Source organism: Monodelphis domestica, chromosome 3, assembly GCF_027887165.1.
Source record: "Monodelphis domestica isolate mMonDom1 chromosome 3, mMonDom1.pri, whole genome shotgun sequence".
Classification (NCBI taxonomy): domain Eukaryota; kingdom Metazoa; phylum Chordata; class Mammalia; order Didelphimorphia; family Didelphidae; genus Monodelphis; species Monodelphis domestica.
The window spans coordinates 326,526,922-326,543,297 of NC_077229.1; the positions used below are offsets into that span (position 1 = coordinate 326,526,922).

At 37.3% G+C, this 16,376-nt stretch overlaps 1 protein-coding gene across 2 annotated transcripts in view; it reads left to right on the forward strand.

The window, feature by feature from the left end:
* The first annotated feature begins 6,528 nt into the window (after window positions 1-6,528).
* Window positions 6,529-16,376, forward strand: part of PI15 (peptidase inhibitor 15) — a 51,851-nt gene continuing 42,003 nt past the window's right edge. The window contains exons 1-2 of one of the 2 annotated variants that reach the window (XM_001367530.5): window positions 6,529-6,722; window positions 7,288-7,597. In XM_001367530.5, the coding sequence (XP_001367567.2) occupies window positions 6,652-6,722; window positions 7,288-7,597 (381 nt within the window). In that variant the 5' untranslated portion in view covers window positions 6,529-6,651. Of the gene's footprint in view, window positions 6,723-7,284; window positions 7,598-16,376 lie in introns of both variants that reach the window. The other variant, XM_007486940.3, reaches the window with a different exon arrangement.

Consider the following 16,376-nt stretch of genomic DNA (forward strand, 5'->3'; position numbering starts at 1 on the left):
AGATCAGTCTGTGGTGGAGGGATGTTGGAGCTTGAGATTCCCTGTTCTCTGAAGGCTTCTTGTCTGCCCTCTTGATAAGATTGAGGAAGGGTGGAGTTGATCTACAAAGTTGGATGTGCCCTAAGGCCAAAACCTCAAGAGGCTGGGGGGGGGGGGCAAGATGGAGTGTCTTGATTGTGACTATGCTGCCTTCTTTGTTCTCCTCCATCTGCCTCCCTGATGCCTGTGTTCTACACCCTGGGCCTGGCACAGCTGTGCCAGCAATGTACTCCCTCCAGACTAGAGCTCTTGCCTACTCAGAGATTCTAGCCAGCCCTGGAGAGCTCAGCACTGTAAGTGGGGGAGGAGTCCTGGGACCTTCCTTCTTTTTCCCCCTTAAATCCAAAAGTTCTAGAATTCAGGCTTTTTTGGGGGGGGGGGTTGTACCTTTCAAGTTGAGTCCAGCATGAGAATTCCTTAGCTCTGTCCTGTTGTTAGATTTGGTTTTCAGTCCCCTGGAAGCATTGTGTTTTTGATTTGGTGAAGAAGGGTTTTGCAGAGTTCTGAACTTCTGCTGCCTCTAACCCACTATCTTGACTCTGCATCACTATATTAAAAATTTGAGGAGGAACTAATAAACTGGAAACCAAAAAATCTATAGAAACAATAAACTAAACTGTTTCTTTGAAAAGGCTATGTGTATATCTATATACATGTGCATATGTTATATATGGATATACACATATTTAATGTATATATATATGTATTTGTATATTTTTATGTATATGTATATACCCAAATACCACCTGAAATCATTCTCAAAGAGATGTGGTCAAGAAATAGGAATAATTCACAAAAAGAATTGCAAACCATTAGTTATTATTCAAATATTGCTTCAAAATCATTAAAAATAATGAGATTTCACCTCATATTTTGCCAATTGGCAAAAGACAGTTTGATGATAAGAGATGGGAAAAGTAAATGTTGAAGGACTTATGGAAAGATAGGAATGCTAATGCATTATTGATGAAGTAAATGGGTATAACCATTATGGAAAGCAGTTTGGAATTATGCAAAGAAGGGACTAAAATCTCCTTACCCAGACATTCCATTATTAGGAAAACCTTTGGGACAGGCTGCTACACCCGTACTGAGAGGTAGGCAAAAGATTCTCATAGAACTGACTTATACTCTCTATTCTTACAGGATGTTCTTAGTGAGGAAGGCAAGTTGTAAGCCTCTGATTGGGTAGAAGTTTCAGGACTTTCCCACATAGTCTAACATGTGGTCCCTGAATATAGGCATATAACAAGTTATAGGTCTCTGAGTTTGTTTTCTCTTCTCAAACAAAGAAATATTGGAGATGAAATGGATTAGACAGCAACTTTTTGAGCATCATAATGTTGGGAGAGCTACAGGAGGTCCAGAAACCAGAAGCCAGACCAAAGTTTGCACATAGCACTGAGCAGCAACTCACTGGTTTGGAGCTCAGTAGTAAATTGGATCCAACACCTGAAAGGCTGCTTTCAAGGGTGACATCCATTGGACAGGGTGTTTTTGGAAATGAACTTGGTGGAGTGAATGCTTTGTAGCAAATTCTTTAAGTCTGAATCCACTGTCCTTGGGAGTTAAGGTGGTATGAGAATATTGTGTCTTAATTTGGGGCAATTTTTTATGCTTCTATTTTTATTATATCTTCTCAGAAAAAAAATACTTTTTGTAAAAGACAATAGATATCAATCCCTTTTGTAAAACATGGACACTAATATCTGGAAGTGTATATTGTGGAGAACCTACTGAAATGGCAATAGTATTAAGGAAGAATACCTCTGACTCTCAAAGGGGTAGCCTTTGATCCTGGAGTTTAGACATCTAACTAGACTTTCTCTGATTGGATTCATCAATGTGAATAAAAGTTGAGAGGAGGCTATTGTTTGGTCCATTGACAAAAGTCATTGGTCTAGTGTCAAGACCATTGGTTTTGAGATGAGAGTATCTGTCTGTTGCTCATCTACTCTTTGACACTGAACAAGTTACTTCATCTTCTCTATCTTCAGTTTCTATAACAATAAAATTCAAAAAAAATTGAAGTCAAATGTAGCTTTGAGAGTGGTGGGGCAGGATTCTATAGTCCCTTACAACTCTAAATTGACTTCTAACTTGGTCTATTTAAGTATTGAAGATCCTATTTGATCTCCTTTCCTTAAGATTCACAATTCTCCAAGTTATCCTCCTCATAGCAAATCTGATTATACTATTTAATAAACATTGATAGCTCCCTGTTACTTTTAAGAGAAATAAATTCTTATTTCACATTGAAAATTCTTCACATGACCTGCTCCAACCTACCTTCATGCCTTATTACATGTTACTTCCCTTCTCACACCTTGAGTATAATGGGGAAAGAGAGTTATATGGATGCAGAGACAAAAAATAATCTTAAAGCAGTTACCACAATGTCACTGAATGGCCTCAACCTTTAAGGCCAGAGCTGCCATGTCTAATATGCTTAATAAAAGCAGAATGGAATCAGGCCTAGCTGATTCTTGGGTGACTTGAACATGGTATTCTGTAGGCTGAATAGACTTGCCTTAAAAAGATTAAGAAAGTATTCCGGCTTGGTTTGCATGTGTGTCTGAACATCAGAGCATAGATCCAGGAGGCTAAGCCCTGGTTATTAAGCCTTTTGTATTATATTTAGAGGCTCTCTTAATTTAACTTAGTTTGATTCAATAATAACTTTTAAATAACCTTCTTTATGCAGAGCATACTGGGCACTCACTGCGAAGGAAGAGAATATAAATGCTTAGGTTAGTCTTCATATAGTCCTTTGCTATATTATCTCATTTGATTCTCACAATTACCCTGGAAAGTAAGTACTGTTACTATCCCAATGTTATAGAAAAGGAAACCTACTTCCCTGGTTTCATGCAGCTATCTAATAACTATGTGAAATGGGATTTGAACTAAGATCTTCCTAACTTAAGGTCCAGTGTGCTACCCAGTAGGTAACCTAGCTGCCTAAAGGACCTTAGAGGTTATCTAGTACAACCTCTACTTTTTACAGTTGTGGAAGGTAAGATCAAGGGGGATGAAATTACTTGTCTAACACTTAGGATAGTGCCTGGCACAAGACAGGTATTCAAGAAATGTTGGTTGATTGATTGTTCAGTGTCGTAAAGGTAGTAAATATTGGAGGTAGGATTTGAACCCAAAGTCTTCTGATTTCAGAGCCAATATTCTTTCCACTATATGATGCGATTTCACTTTGTGAAATCTGCTGACCTAAATTACAAACAGTAAATCTAACGGTCTTCATGAAAGGTAATGTGGCATAATATCTAGACCTCCAGACCTAGTGCCAGTGACCCCTGGGATTCAATCACAATTAAGGCATATATTCCTTATGAGACCCTGGAAAAGTCAAAGCTCTGAGTCTCAGTGGCTAGGTGGCATAATGTATAGAATGCAGAGTCAAGAAGACCTGAATTCAAATTTGACATCAGACACTCTGTGATTCGGTCATTTTCAAAAAAATAAACAACCTATTTACCTGTTTCTTTGTGGGGTTTTTCCTTAATGGACTTCCCTGACCAGCAGGGTCCCACAAGGGAAGGGGCTCACCTTTGTGATGGGACCGGAGGAGAGGAAGGAACCGAGAACCAGGGTGGAGAACGAAAGACACGGACAAGTCAGTGGTTGGATAGGGCAGGCAATCCCTATGATACTCCCTTTGATAGGAGAGTATGAGTACAAAGGAACACGAGGTGGAGGAGGAGATTAAGGTAGGGAATGCAGGCCGAGATGGTTACAGCCTCGGGGAAGGAGGTCAAGAGGAGAGAGAGACATAGTCATTGAGGAGCCCAGTGGAGCTCCATGGAAGGGGAGAAAGGCCAGGAGGAAGTTCATGGGTTTGCCTCTGGATTTTATTCCTGTCCTGCTTGGGCGGTACTCCCAAGGACATAGTATCCACATCACAAAGTATAGACAATTAAGATTGGGTGGCAAGGTAGAGGGAACACCTTTGGGCGTGTAGATTGCAAACCTTGGTGCTTTCCCGGGGAATTGACTCCAAGCATGCTAATGAGTTTGTCTTAGCATGGCCAGTTCAAGGTTACATTCACAAGCCTCATTGGTATAACCTTATGCTTGGAGACACAGTAGCCATACAGTCATTTATATTTCATAGATGTGAATATGCTTGGGATGCTACATACTTCATCTGTAAAATGGGTTAATAATTATACCTACCTCTCAAAGTTGTTATCAAGATATAAGAGATGATATGTAGTTATATCTTTTTGAACTTTGAATCATTATGTGAAAATTATTATTTATTAGCTGATGGCCATCTTTCTAGTGACAAGCTTCTCCTTAGTTCCTTAGTCTCCAGCATAAAGTTTATTGCCAAGCCCATATACTCAAAGTCTTGTAGCATCTTATGGGAGATGTGTCAAATACATGCCTTTGATTAGGCAAAATCCCAAGTGGTGAAGAAGATAATTCTACATGGTATCAGAAAGTCAAGTCCACATTTACAGGAGAACAGGCATAAATGAAAAAGCCAGGCCAGAAGGGTACCAAAGTAACTAGAATGCTCATCCCCTCCTAATTCTCCAAAGCTTTCATTCTCTGCCCCTTGTCCTGGATCTGGGCCAATTTGCTGAAGCCTCTTTCTAATTCAACTGTTAAGTATAGGTAGTTAGGTCCCACCAGAATTTTATTACATCTACAAAGCCTAGACACATATGCTGTGGCTCCATAGCCATGATGTTTAAGAGGGATTTAGAATTAGTGTAAAATATAAGAAATAACTCTGTTTACATTATCCTGAACAAAATAGCCATATAAAATATTTTTGATATTTTTTCTATGTTTGATTTAAACTCTTTACTGATTATTTAATAAACTAATCACCAGGTTTTAAATAAGTACCTATTATTATCCAGAGACTGTATATATACTATTTTTTTTCTTCCCAGGTAGCACTGGTAAGTTAAGAAAGTATTCCTTGGACCAAATATAGGGATGATGGCACAATTGGAAATTGGTTCTTTATCCTCCTTACCTGTAACAATCTAATAATTGTTCCTTATGAAAATATGTTCAAATATTCTCCAGCTGAAATGTGGTCAAAATCAATGAATCAACAAACTGGATACATGATAGTGTATCTTAAGCCAGTTTATAAACAGTATTTATTTCCTGGATTCCTTTTTCTAGACACTGAATAGTCTGTATTTTGTTGATGACATCACAACATAAATCAGCTGCATTTTCGAGGATCCACTCCTTACATGTTGCCTCACAATTCCTATTCCTGGTTGTAGTTCAGCCTGACCCTGAATAAGGTCCAACATGCATCTTCCTAATATGGGACTTCTGGCTGCTGGCCACAGCTGCTGCTGTTGAATTCTTCCTGGCCTCTGTATTGTGCCCTCCACTCTGCTGCTCCAGTGGCTGAGCCATTCTCTGCTTGAAATAATTTCAACTATAGGCTTCTAAACCCAAAACAGATGTTTGCCTGGCTGCTCTTCATTCTGTCATGCTGGTTCTTCAGTGTCTCAAAATTATTCAGGTACTGGACAGTAGTTCTGATTTATGTAGCCTTTATATTTAGCCAGATGTGGCTATTGGGAGGATGCGAGAGAGATGTTGCTAGGTTGGGAGTCAGTGTGTGTGTGTGGGGGGGGGGGGAGGGGGCAGTATTGAGGAAGAGGCTGAAGAAAAGTGTATGTGGGAGAGGGAAACACAAACAGGAGGAGACAGAAAAGGAGAGATAAAAAGCCAGACACAGGTAAACAGACCAACAAGCAATCAGACAGAGGGAGAGAAGGAAGGAGGGAGGGAGAAAGGGAAAGAGAGACAGAGAAAGAGAAAGAGACAGAGACACAGAGACAGAATCAGGGAGTCAGAGAGAGCCAGACACACACACACACACACACACACACACACACACACACACACACACACAGAATATGAAAGGAACAAAGTCAAGGGAAGACAAATCACTTAAGCATCTCTTGCATTCATGTCCTAAGAATGCTCATGTAATATTGTGACTCAGCGTCTTAAAACAAAAACATATATATATGTATATATATATATATATACATATATATATATTTCTTTTCTTCTTTTTTCTTTCTTTTTCTCCCCCCACTCCCCGCCCCAATACACCTAGACATACCATTTGTTCCATTTCTTTGATTCCGCCCTCAGATCATTCATTGCCTATGTAAAACACCCTACTTGCTCCCCAAGTAGTTGCATTTTCCCCAAGAACTAGCCCTTTCGAACCATCCCCTTTTTACTATGGGAACCTAAGACGTGAAAGTATCAGATGAACTCCTTACTGCAAAGGTGGGAAGCTTGGTCAGAAAAGGGGCTTGTCTTTTAGAGTTTGCACTTTGCAAGCTGTGGGTGTGACTCCGTTTCCTCACCACCCACATGAAAAAGTTCGCCACCCAATCAGTGTGTTCTCTTTCCAAAAGCCCCACCTCTTTCATTTTGGCTAGGGAAAGACCCTTCGAAAGCCTGCCCTTTCTGTACTATGCAGCCTGTGACATATAAAAGCTGTTAGCAGTTCCTGGAGCCAGCAGCGTCAAAACTAGCAAGAGTTTTTGCTTTTAGAAGGCTTGTAATAAGACACACTCCTTCTTACAAGGGTTCATGCCACAACATAGCAAAGAACTTTTTAAAAAACTGGAAGGACAGTATACTCATTTTGGCATTGCTCAGAGGTAAGCCATTTAGTTGAATGAGTGTTTTGCATGCATTTATTATATTAAGTAGCTCACATTTGTTTTTCTTGAATGAAATCGAGATAGAAATATAATTTTGGTATATTTTTTGTTCCTCTCTCTGCGTGTGTCTGTGGCAGAGCATCCAGACATTTGCTGCAGGTAGCAGAAGCTGTTTCCTGAGATATATTTGTTCTCTTCAGTATCTGGAAGAGGTTGAGTTCCTAGGAGATTGCCCACTTAGGGCACTTGGTACTCTATAGGGTATATATGTTCAGACACTATGGGCACATGATTAGTAACACATCTGAGGGTTGAGGGTTTATGATGTGCTGCCTTATTCATCTCCATCTCTGGAGACCTCATTTTAGGTTTCTTCTACATGCTGTTAAAGGCTTTCTATAGCACTGATTTGAAAAAGTCTTTTGAATTACAGAATTTAAGAAATCAAGGAAAGCTCTCAGAGGAGAAATTTAGTCAGGAAAGGCATGTGCTCTGGGAATTTTTTTTCTTTTTTGCCCTTTACACAGTTCAACCTTAAATCTACCTTCCTATTTCAAAGCAGAGTAAACCCTGTGGCTTCTCCCCTCCTCCATCCCAAGATGATAGCAGTCTCTGCTGTCAGTGGTGTGCTCTTGTTCTCCCTCCTCTGTGAAACAAGTGCAATCGCCTTGCTCAACGCCACTGACTCATCCTCGCCAACCAATAACTTCACTGATATTGAAGCTGCTCTGAAAGCACATCTGGACTCAGCGGATCTCCCCAAAACCAGGAGGAAGCGCTACATCTCACAGAATGACATGATCGCCATCCTCGATTACCACAACCAAGTTCGGGGCAAGGTGTTTCCACCTGCTGCCAACATGGAATATATGGTAAGAGGGATTCTCTTGTCAGGGGTGGGGAGGTGGTTCCTGGTAGAGATGCCTGGTTTTAATAATCAGACTCTGGGAGGACCAAAACATCAAGGCATATATATATGCGCAAAGCGGTTCTTATCTGCTAGGGCATTCTATTGTGACTTGGTAATTAATGAAACTGCCTCAGAAGATGAAGGTATAGAGGATTTTCAATTAGCTTCTTGAACTTGTCAGAGAAAGAGCTATAAAAAACCCTGGAGTCTGCCCATGAAAAATGTGCACGTCTTCATGCTAATGATTTTATTTTTCTCTCAGCTACAGACTTTATTTTGAAAAGTTTCTTTAATAACAACATGTTTCTGTAGACTCCAGTGTGCTAGTCTTGCCTTTCTGGAGAGACTCTATTCCTATGCTAACATACCATGCCCGTTATTTCCTCATTATGGCTTAATGCTTTGTAGTTCAGATAACAGCTAAGTTAGTATACTTGCAGATTGTTCCAACCTGCAGTGAATAAATACTTTAGTACTCTTTCATTAAAAATAGGCTGTCTATGTTTAAATTGTTTTAACTACCAAGTGAAAAAAATCCAAGTTGTTCTTAAAATGATACTCACATTATTTTTAATGAATAATGCTTCAAAACTTGATGGTTAGGGGGAAGCAAGGTAGCTCAGTGGATTGGGAGCCAGGCCTAAAGATGGGAGGTCCTGGGTTCAAATCTTATCTCAGATACTTATCTAGCTGTATGACCCTACGCAAGTCACTTCACTCCCATTGCTTAGCCCTTACCAATCTTTTGCCTTGGGATCAATGCACAGTATTGATTCTAATATGGAAGGTAAGGGTTTAAAAAGTAAACAAACAATAATTTGACATTTAATTCTATCTTAAATGAGAGCAGTAAGCAGCCTTTGGGCACAGAAGACCATCAGTAATGAATCTAGAAGTAAATGTTGGGAGTGATGATAATGATGACCATTCTCAACTTAATAATTTGGAAGTCAATCAGGACTGGTCTTCATCTGTGCAATTTCAGATAAACTTTCATACTTGATCAACTGGAAAGATTAGTAAGAGAAAGAGTAAGGTCATCTTTCAAATGTAAAGAGTTTCAGTTCATTTAAGTTGCTTAAGGTCATTTAAGTTTCTGCCCAAATAAACTCTCCTGTGATTTCTAGGAAAGGATAATATGTGGTCATACCAGTTGGGGTTACTGTCTTTTCAAAAATTTAACAGGAGTTGTGCCAAAAATGAGAATGACTAACTCAGCCAACAAGGATGTTTAGAAATAAGTTGATGTTACAAGAGGAGACCAAACTAATTCATTTATTTATTCTGTTACATTAATATATTTTTCTTTAAAGAGCAGAATGTTTAGAACATGTTAGATTCACAACTGAGCTTCATTTCCTTCAAAGGATGAGAAGACCAATCCATTCATTTTGAAGATGAGGAAATTAAGATTTAGAAAGGTTAATTGACTTGCTCAAATTCCCACAGTTGGTAAGAAGTGCCAGATTTTGAATCTTGGTCCTCTGACTCCAAATCTAAAACTCTTTCAAAGAACCATACTACATTCTCCTTGTTCTAGAGGAAATGCCAACAACTTCAACTAAAATGAGGAATAGTAGTTCTTGCAAACAGATTCAATGGAAGAAATTATACATTCCATAAAGTATTTTATTATCAGAGTAATTACTTATAATTATATTTCAAATACATTGCCTTACTTTTATTTCTGTACAATAACTCTATGAAATACATAATGTTAATAGTTTATTCCAGTTTTACAGATAAAGAAAATGATGCCCAAGTAAATTAACCAAAATGCCAAGTTCTCAAAGCAATAAAGTATGAAACTTGAACACAATAGTTATGAGTCTCAATCCTTTTGAATACATCATAATCTCTCTCATTTTGTTTTAAGATAATAGAAGAACCATCTAATTCTTATCTATTAGATTTAGTGTCATTTCAACTACTTGTGTGCTTGGATATCACAATTAAGAATCAGGTAGACACTTAGCAAATAAGATAAATGAATAAAATGCATATTTTGATTCATTAGGTCCTGAGTTCAACTTCTGCATTAGATACTTATTTAGCTCTGTGACCCTAGACAAGTCACTTAGATTGCTCAGCTTTAGAATCCACATCTGTGAGGATAATAATAGCTCCTACTTTTATGGATATTATGAAAAAATAGTGAGATCACAGATTGAAAGCTCTTTGCAAAACTTGTGCTATATAAAAGTTGTTGCTGTTGTTGTTTACTTGAAAGAGGAAAAAGAAAATATTTGATTGCATTAAAGAGATCCCTATAGATGAAAGATTTAGGAATTCTTGAGGGAAAGGCTATACTCAGTTGACTTAACCTTTTCCCTACTGGCCCAGGAAGGGGAATGTCTCTGCCCTTAGGGAAACACATTTCCTGTATCTTGGCATCAATAGACTGGTTGTCCTATTGTTCCACTCACCATCTTTGTAATTTACCAGACCAAAACCTCTTTCCCACACTACCACCTCTTTATAAATATTCTCTCTCTCCCTACTAGAATGTAAGTCCCTTGAGGGCAAGGACACTCTTGATTTCCTTAGTACGCATTATATAAAATTTTTTCATCCATTTTTTCTTACGTTTCTGGAAACCTCAAGATCACTCAAATGCTATCACATGAGGTTTCATTTTCTCTTGGCATGAGGGTACCCTGTGATATGCCTTGTTTTTAAGATTTCTTTTTTTTTTACATTGAGATAGATCATTTATTTAGATGCAAATTTTCTGTTTTAAATCCTACATCAAGAACAAATGATGCCTGAAAAGTGTAAACTTCTAAAAGGCCAGGACTGTCATCTTATGATACTTAAGGTATATGTAAAGGGAACTAGAAAGTCAGGTACTAGAAATTAAAAGGAAAGTGATTATGTTGTCTCTAGGAACTCTTTGGAAAATAATGCATTCTATTGCACTGTCTAAAGACAAAAAGCCTGGCATTAATACTACCTACAGAGAATCAGGTTGCTGATGCCTGCACACTTCTTTATAAAAGCTGGGAGATGAAATCATCAAATCACAGCTATAAAGGATATAAAACTATGAATGGCCTTAGAGATCCTCTTTTATAAGTCTTCCATTTCAAAAATGTAGAAACTGAGAAGACAGATTAAGTCACAAACACACCTATTATGAGCCAAGATTCAACTGTATATCCTTTAAATCCCAAATCTTTCCACTATTATAAATTGTTCCTCAATTGTTTCAAGGACATCTTGAAATATAGAACTCCAGTTGACTTTCCCACCATTATTTGCTCTTGGGTAGGGAGGGAAGGGGAAAGGAGAAGTGATTGGCCTTATGTGTTCCTTTTGTATTTCTCAGAGTTACAAGCATAGATAGATGCTCAGTAAATTCTTGTTCCTCAGTGTTTTAAACCAAAGCTAAACAAAAACAGAATAGGCTTGGATAGGTATGACTTAGACTTGTTATTTCAGTGATATAAGGAACTCGGACATAAGGAATCTCCCTAGATTTGAACCTTTTCTACAGAGTTGCTTAGAACACCTATATTAAGTAATTTGCCAAGGGTCATGGCCAGTAGTATGTTCAGAAGTGAGGCACAGTGGATAGAGCATCAGCCTTGAAGTCAGAAGGATTTGAGTTTGAATTGGACCTCAGATCCTACTAATTATGTGACCCTAAGCAAGCCACTTAATTTTGTTTGCCTCAGTTCCACATCTGTAAAATGACTTGGAGAAGGAAATGGCAAACCAGTCCAGTATCTTTTCCAAGAAAACTCCAAATGGGGTCACAAAGAGTTAGACATGACTGAATTGACTACACAAACAACTTGAACCAAGGTCTTTCTTGCTCCAAAATCACCTATCAACATATTATGTCTTACATTTGAAGTGATGTTGTGAAATTATACAAGGGTGTCCAAGAAGACCATCTCAAAGTTCAACAATTTATAAAGATTCACAAAGTTTCAATTGACCTAATAATCTTTGTTTTAGGCAAAGCCAAAGACTGTAGAATGTGTAAAAGATTAAACTGTCTCTAGTAGTTCAGTGGGCATCAGTACCTTAAAGGACATTGAGAACCTCTAACCAATGTTGCCCCCCATTTCAAGGCTTAATTTAAAATTCCAATTTTATTTTAACTCATAAACAATTGTACTGTATTTTAAGCAATGTTAAGGCCTGATCCATTTCTAAGTATTCTAAGAGTTTACAACAAAGTCTGGCTCCCTGAGATTGCTTTACAAATATTTGTTGATTGATCACTGACCGTTTCCTCAAATGGCCTTCTTTGTTTATTGATAATCACCTGCCAAGAAGGTTCTTTTTAGTCAAGAACTTCAAATAATGCCAACAAGATAAGTTGAATTAGTTTGAGATCAAATGTCACAAATTTTAATCATTTTCCTCTGAAATATTTAGCATTCTTCATGGAAGGCATTAAGATTCTTAGAAGAGCATATAAAATATATATCTTTATAATGGATGTAAATCATCCTTGAATGAATCAAAGCTGCTACATACTTTAAAAAAAGCAGAGTAATTCACAAGTTAAAGTTAAATCCATTTGTAAGAGTGTTAATGGACCACACTAATAGCACCTTTGGCAGTTATGACACTGGGAATTTTTATTCTATTTATTTCTTGGCTTTAAGGTACTGGTCAATTCTTCTATTTCTTAGCTTTATGCCAAATCCTGAAGAATATAGACTAATCTGCTGCTGAGTAACAGGACAGAAGTTTGATTTATTAGAAAGGATTTTAAGATATTTGGACCTAATCTGACTGTAGAAGTTCATTCTTAGGAAGTTTTATTATAAATAATTGAATTTATTCTTCAAAAAGTGGGAATTCAGCAAAATGTTAATTTTGATATCATGCTGTATGTTAGTTTTCTTCTGAAAAAGTCATTGAATTCAGTGTTTTAAAAAAAAGCACCTGCAGCTAAGTGGCTCATTGGATCAAGGTTAGAGATGGGAGATCCTGGGTTCCACTCTGACCTCTGACACTTCCTATTTGTGTGACCCTGGGCAAGTTACTTGACCCACATTTACCTAGCCCTTAATTCTCTTCTGCCTTGGAGTCAATACACAGTATTGATTCTATAACAGAAGGTAAGGGTTTAAAAATGTATAAAAAAATTTAAAGTACCTACTCATTTCCTCGCACTGTGAAGATATAAAGACAACCACAAAAATAGTCATAGGGCATTACACAGTACTAGGAGCAAGCAATTTGCATGAATAAATATAAAATATATAGAAATAAACATGAAGTAATATGGACTGGAGCACTAATGTTAATGGGGAGAATTGGGAAGGTCATGTGGAAGAAATGGCTCTTGAGCTGATAGCCTTGAACAGAGTAATGAATTCAGACAGAAGTGAGGACTGAGAATACCCAAAATGTTGAATTTTCTATATGAAAAGCTGGAAGAGAGAGAAGGAATATATTGTAATGGGGAGATTAAATAATTCAATTTGGCAAGAATGTAAAGTTAGTAATATGAGCTGATATTAATATTCATTATATGAGGCATATATACTGCCAGCTCCTGGGAACCTTGAGTTTATAGTTTGGTTTGTTTTGAAGTTATTTAGTATAGTTATATCAAGAGTTCAGGGATTAAAATAACTAAAGCCAGAAGTCAGTATGATGTATATCAGTGAAGTGGCCACATTGAACAAATCGTAGATTTTTTAAAATACTGAGAATTTTATTAAAAAGTCATCTATATATATATATGCATTATAGATATGCATATGCTTATATCAGATCTATACTGATCCCTTGATCATTTGAAGTAGATATTCCTTGCCCCCACATGCCTTCTCATCTTGAGTCCTTCTTGGCCACCGTTATTCAGTCTTTCAGTCATATTCAACTTGTCATCAGCATGTCTTTTATGTCCATAGAATTTTCTTGGCAAAGATAATGGAGTGGTTTGCCATTTCCTTCTCTAATGGATTTAAGCAAACAGAGATTAAGTAACTTTCCCAGGATCACATCATGGGTGTCTGAGGGTAAATGGGAAATCAAGTCTTCTCATTTCCAGGCTCAGCACTTTTTCCACTGAATGATCTACCTGGCTCTCATCCATTGCTTTCTGCAAATCCTTTCAAAGAAGACCACTCCAATATGCTAGATCCCTCCTTCTAATTATTTTATTATTTTATAGATAAGAATACTACTGCAATATTCATTACTCATCTGTCATCCCTTTCTTCTTCTATATGCTCTGCTTACCTACTTTACTTGTCATAAATGCCATGAATAATATCTTTGATTCACCATATCAACATTCTGATCAGTAACAAGATATAGCCCATTCATGCTTACTTTCCATAATTATATTAGGTGGCCTGCAGTTGGGATTCTTCTCAGACAATGATTCTCCTTTGTTAAGAATATGAAGGAGAAGGAAAAGTAAAGGGAAGAAGAAGAAAAAGAGAAAGGAAAAGAATGGGAAAAATAAGGGGAGGAGAAAGACAAAGAGGAAGAAAATTATTTTCATATTATAGATGGGGAAATTGAGGCTGTGGGTTTGCTTATAGGCACACATTTCTTGGAGTCAGATGCAGAATTTGAACATCAATCTCCTCACTCCAAATCTAGCTTTCTTTCCATTATACTACAGTACCCTCTACTGACCACATCCCAGTACTTCTGAGATAATAGCTATTTTTTTTCTTCTTAAGATTGAAATTTACACCACATATCCAATTACATGAATCCAAAGATGGAATGATTTTATATAAAATAGATTAAACTAGTTAGCATGATGGACAGAGTGTTGGGGCTGGAGTCAGGGAGACAAGTTCAAATCCTGACTCAGACACTTCTTAGCTGTGTGACCTCAGAAAAGACATTTAATCTCTATTTGCATCAATTTCCTAATCTGTAAAGTGAGGATATTAACACCACCTATTTCCCAGAGTTTTTGTGAGAATAAATAAGATAATAATTTAATAGTACTTAGCACAGAACCTGGCACATAGTAATTGCTATATAAATGTTAGTTATTGATCATCATCATCATCATCATCATCATCATCATCATCATTATTAGGAGATAACCTGTAAAACATTGTGGATGAATGAATAGGGTCTTAAACTTCAAGTCAGAGAGAACTAGTTTCAAATAATAGTATTTTAAAAATATAGTTGGACAGTGTTTACAAATATCTCATTTTATCCTCACAATAACCCTAGAGATAGACAGTATCATTATCACCATTTTACAGATGAGGAAACTGAGGCAGACAGTAGTTAAGTGATTTCTCCAGAATCGTACTGCCAGTAAATATCTGAGATAAGTCTTCCTGACTCTAGATCTAGCATTCTATCCACTTTGCTACTCAGTTTCTCCTAACTTTCATATCCTACTTTTGACACAACTAGCTATGTATCTAGACTATATGGGGTGTTCATGGAGGACTACCACGTCTGGTGTGAAAATTTACTGATCCCTTTTTAGGGTTTCTCACCCACTTTTTGTTCCCACCTTTCACCCAATTCTCACCTGTGGCTTTGAGCAAGTATAGTGTGCACAATGGCCACACAGTGGTAAATCAACTCAGCAGATAAACTAATCCAAATTAAATGTAATAGACAGGTTTCAGTCCCATCAGTGAGTTAGAGGAATGTCTACCCAAAGATTTTCCCCAGGGGAGTGGCGTAAAATGAGAACAGTTTGTTCCAATGGCCACAAAGGTGGCTGAAGCAGGTTTTGTGGAGTGCTCAGAGCTTGGTCAAACATTGAAGATCTCAAGGTCATCCACTGCATCTAAGTCCATCACCAGTTATCCTGTCCTTTATCTTGACAACTCTGGAAAAGCAAGTGAGGCTTTGTGCAACTCTGCCTCATTTAAATCCAATTCATACATGAATTCAGATCACCTGATGATGTAATTTAATCTTTTTGAAAGGAAGAACAATAGTTATGTTCTCAGGAGCAAGATGCTTAACCTCTCTGATCATAGACTTCCTTATGTATAAAATGGTAATCATAATTCTTGTATTGAGGTTGTTGTGAGGATTATCTGAAATAACTTCTGTAGACTTTAAAGCAAAATATTATAAGTGGCAGTTATTATCTGAAAATTCTTAATGTAAATCTTCCATATAACTTGCATAGACTTGTGCAAAAGAGACATTTGTAACTGGGTCCAACTTACCAGTTTGTTTTATATGAATTATCATGTGCAGATTCTAATTGGATAATACTTCTTATGGAGTCTTGTGGGAAAAGGAAGAAAGCCAAACTTTCAGTTTGTACTAAATCACCTAAAAGCATGATTTTAATGAATGAGTGAACAAATGAAGAAGATATTAAAATAATCCTGAAAATAGGTGCATTGACCTACTTGCCAAGAATTAATAATAAGTTATAATTTGTGATAATAGAGTTACTTCCAAATTGACTAAGACTATCAAGGCTTCCACCAAACTCTCTAAATCCCTAGAGTGGCAAGAAAGATATGATCTCATAATACTTTAGCCTTAGACATCATCCAATAAGACAAGCTTTATCCACTATTTAATTCCTGTGGTAGATGAGAGAGTATGGTAAAACACAAAGAAAACTAGATTAGGAGTCTGGAGGCTAGGATTTTAGTGCTCATTTTATTTTCTCTGACTATGTGAGCAAGTCACTTCATATTTCTGCTATTGAATTTCCTGATCTATAAGAAGGTTGGACTAGAGCTGTGTAGGAAAATCTGTGACATGAATGCTGAAGGGGGGAGCTGCTTCCCTCCCCTCCTCCACCATGC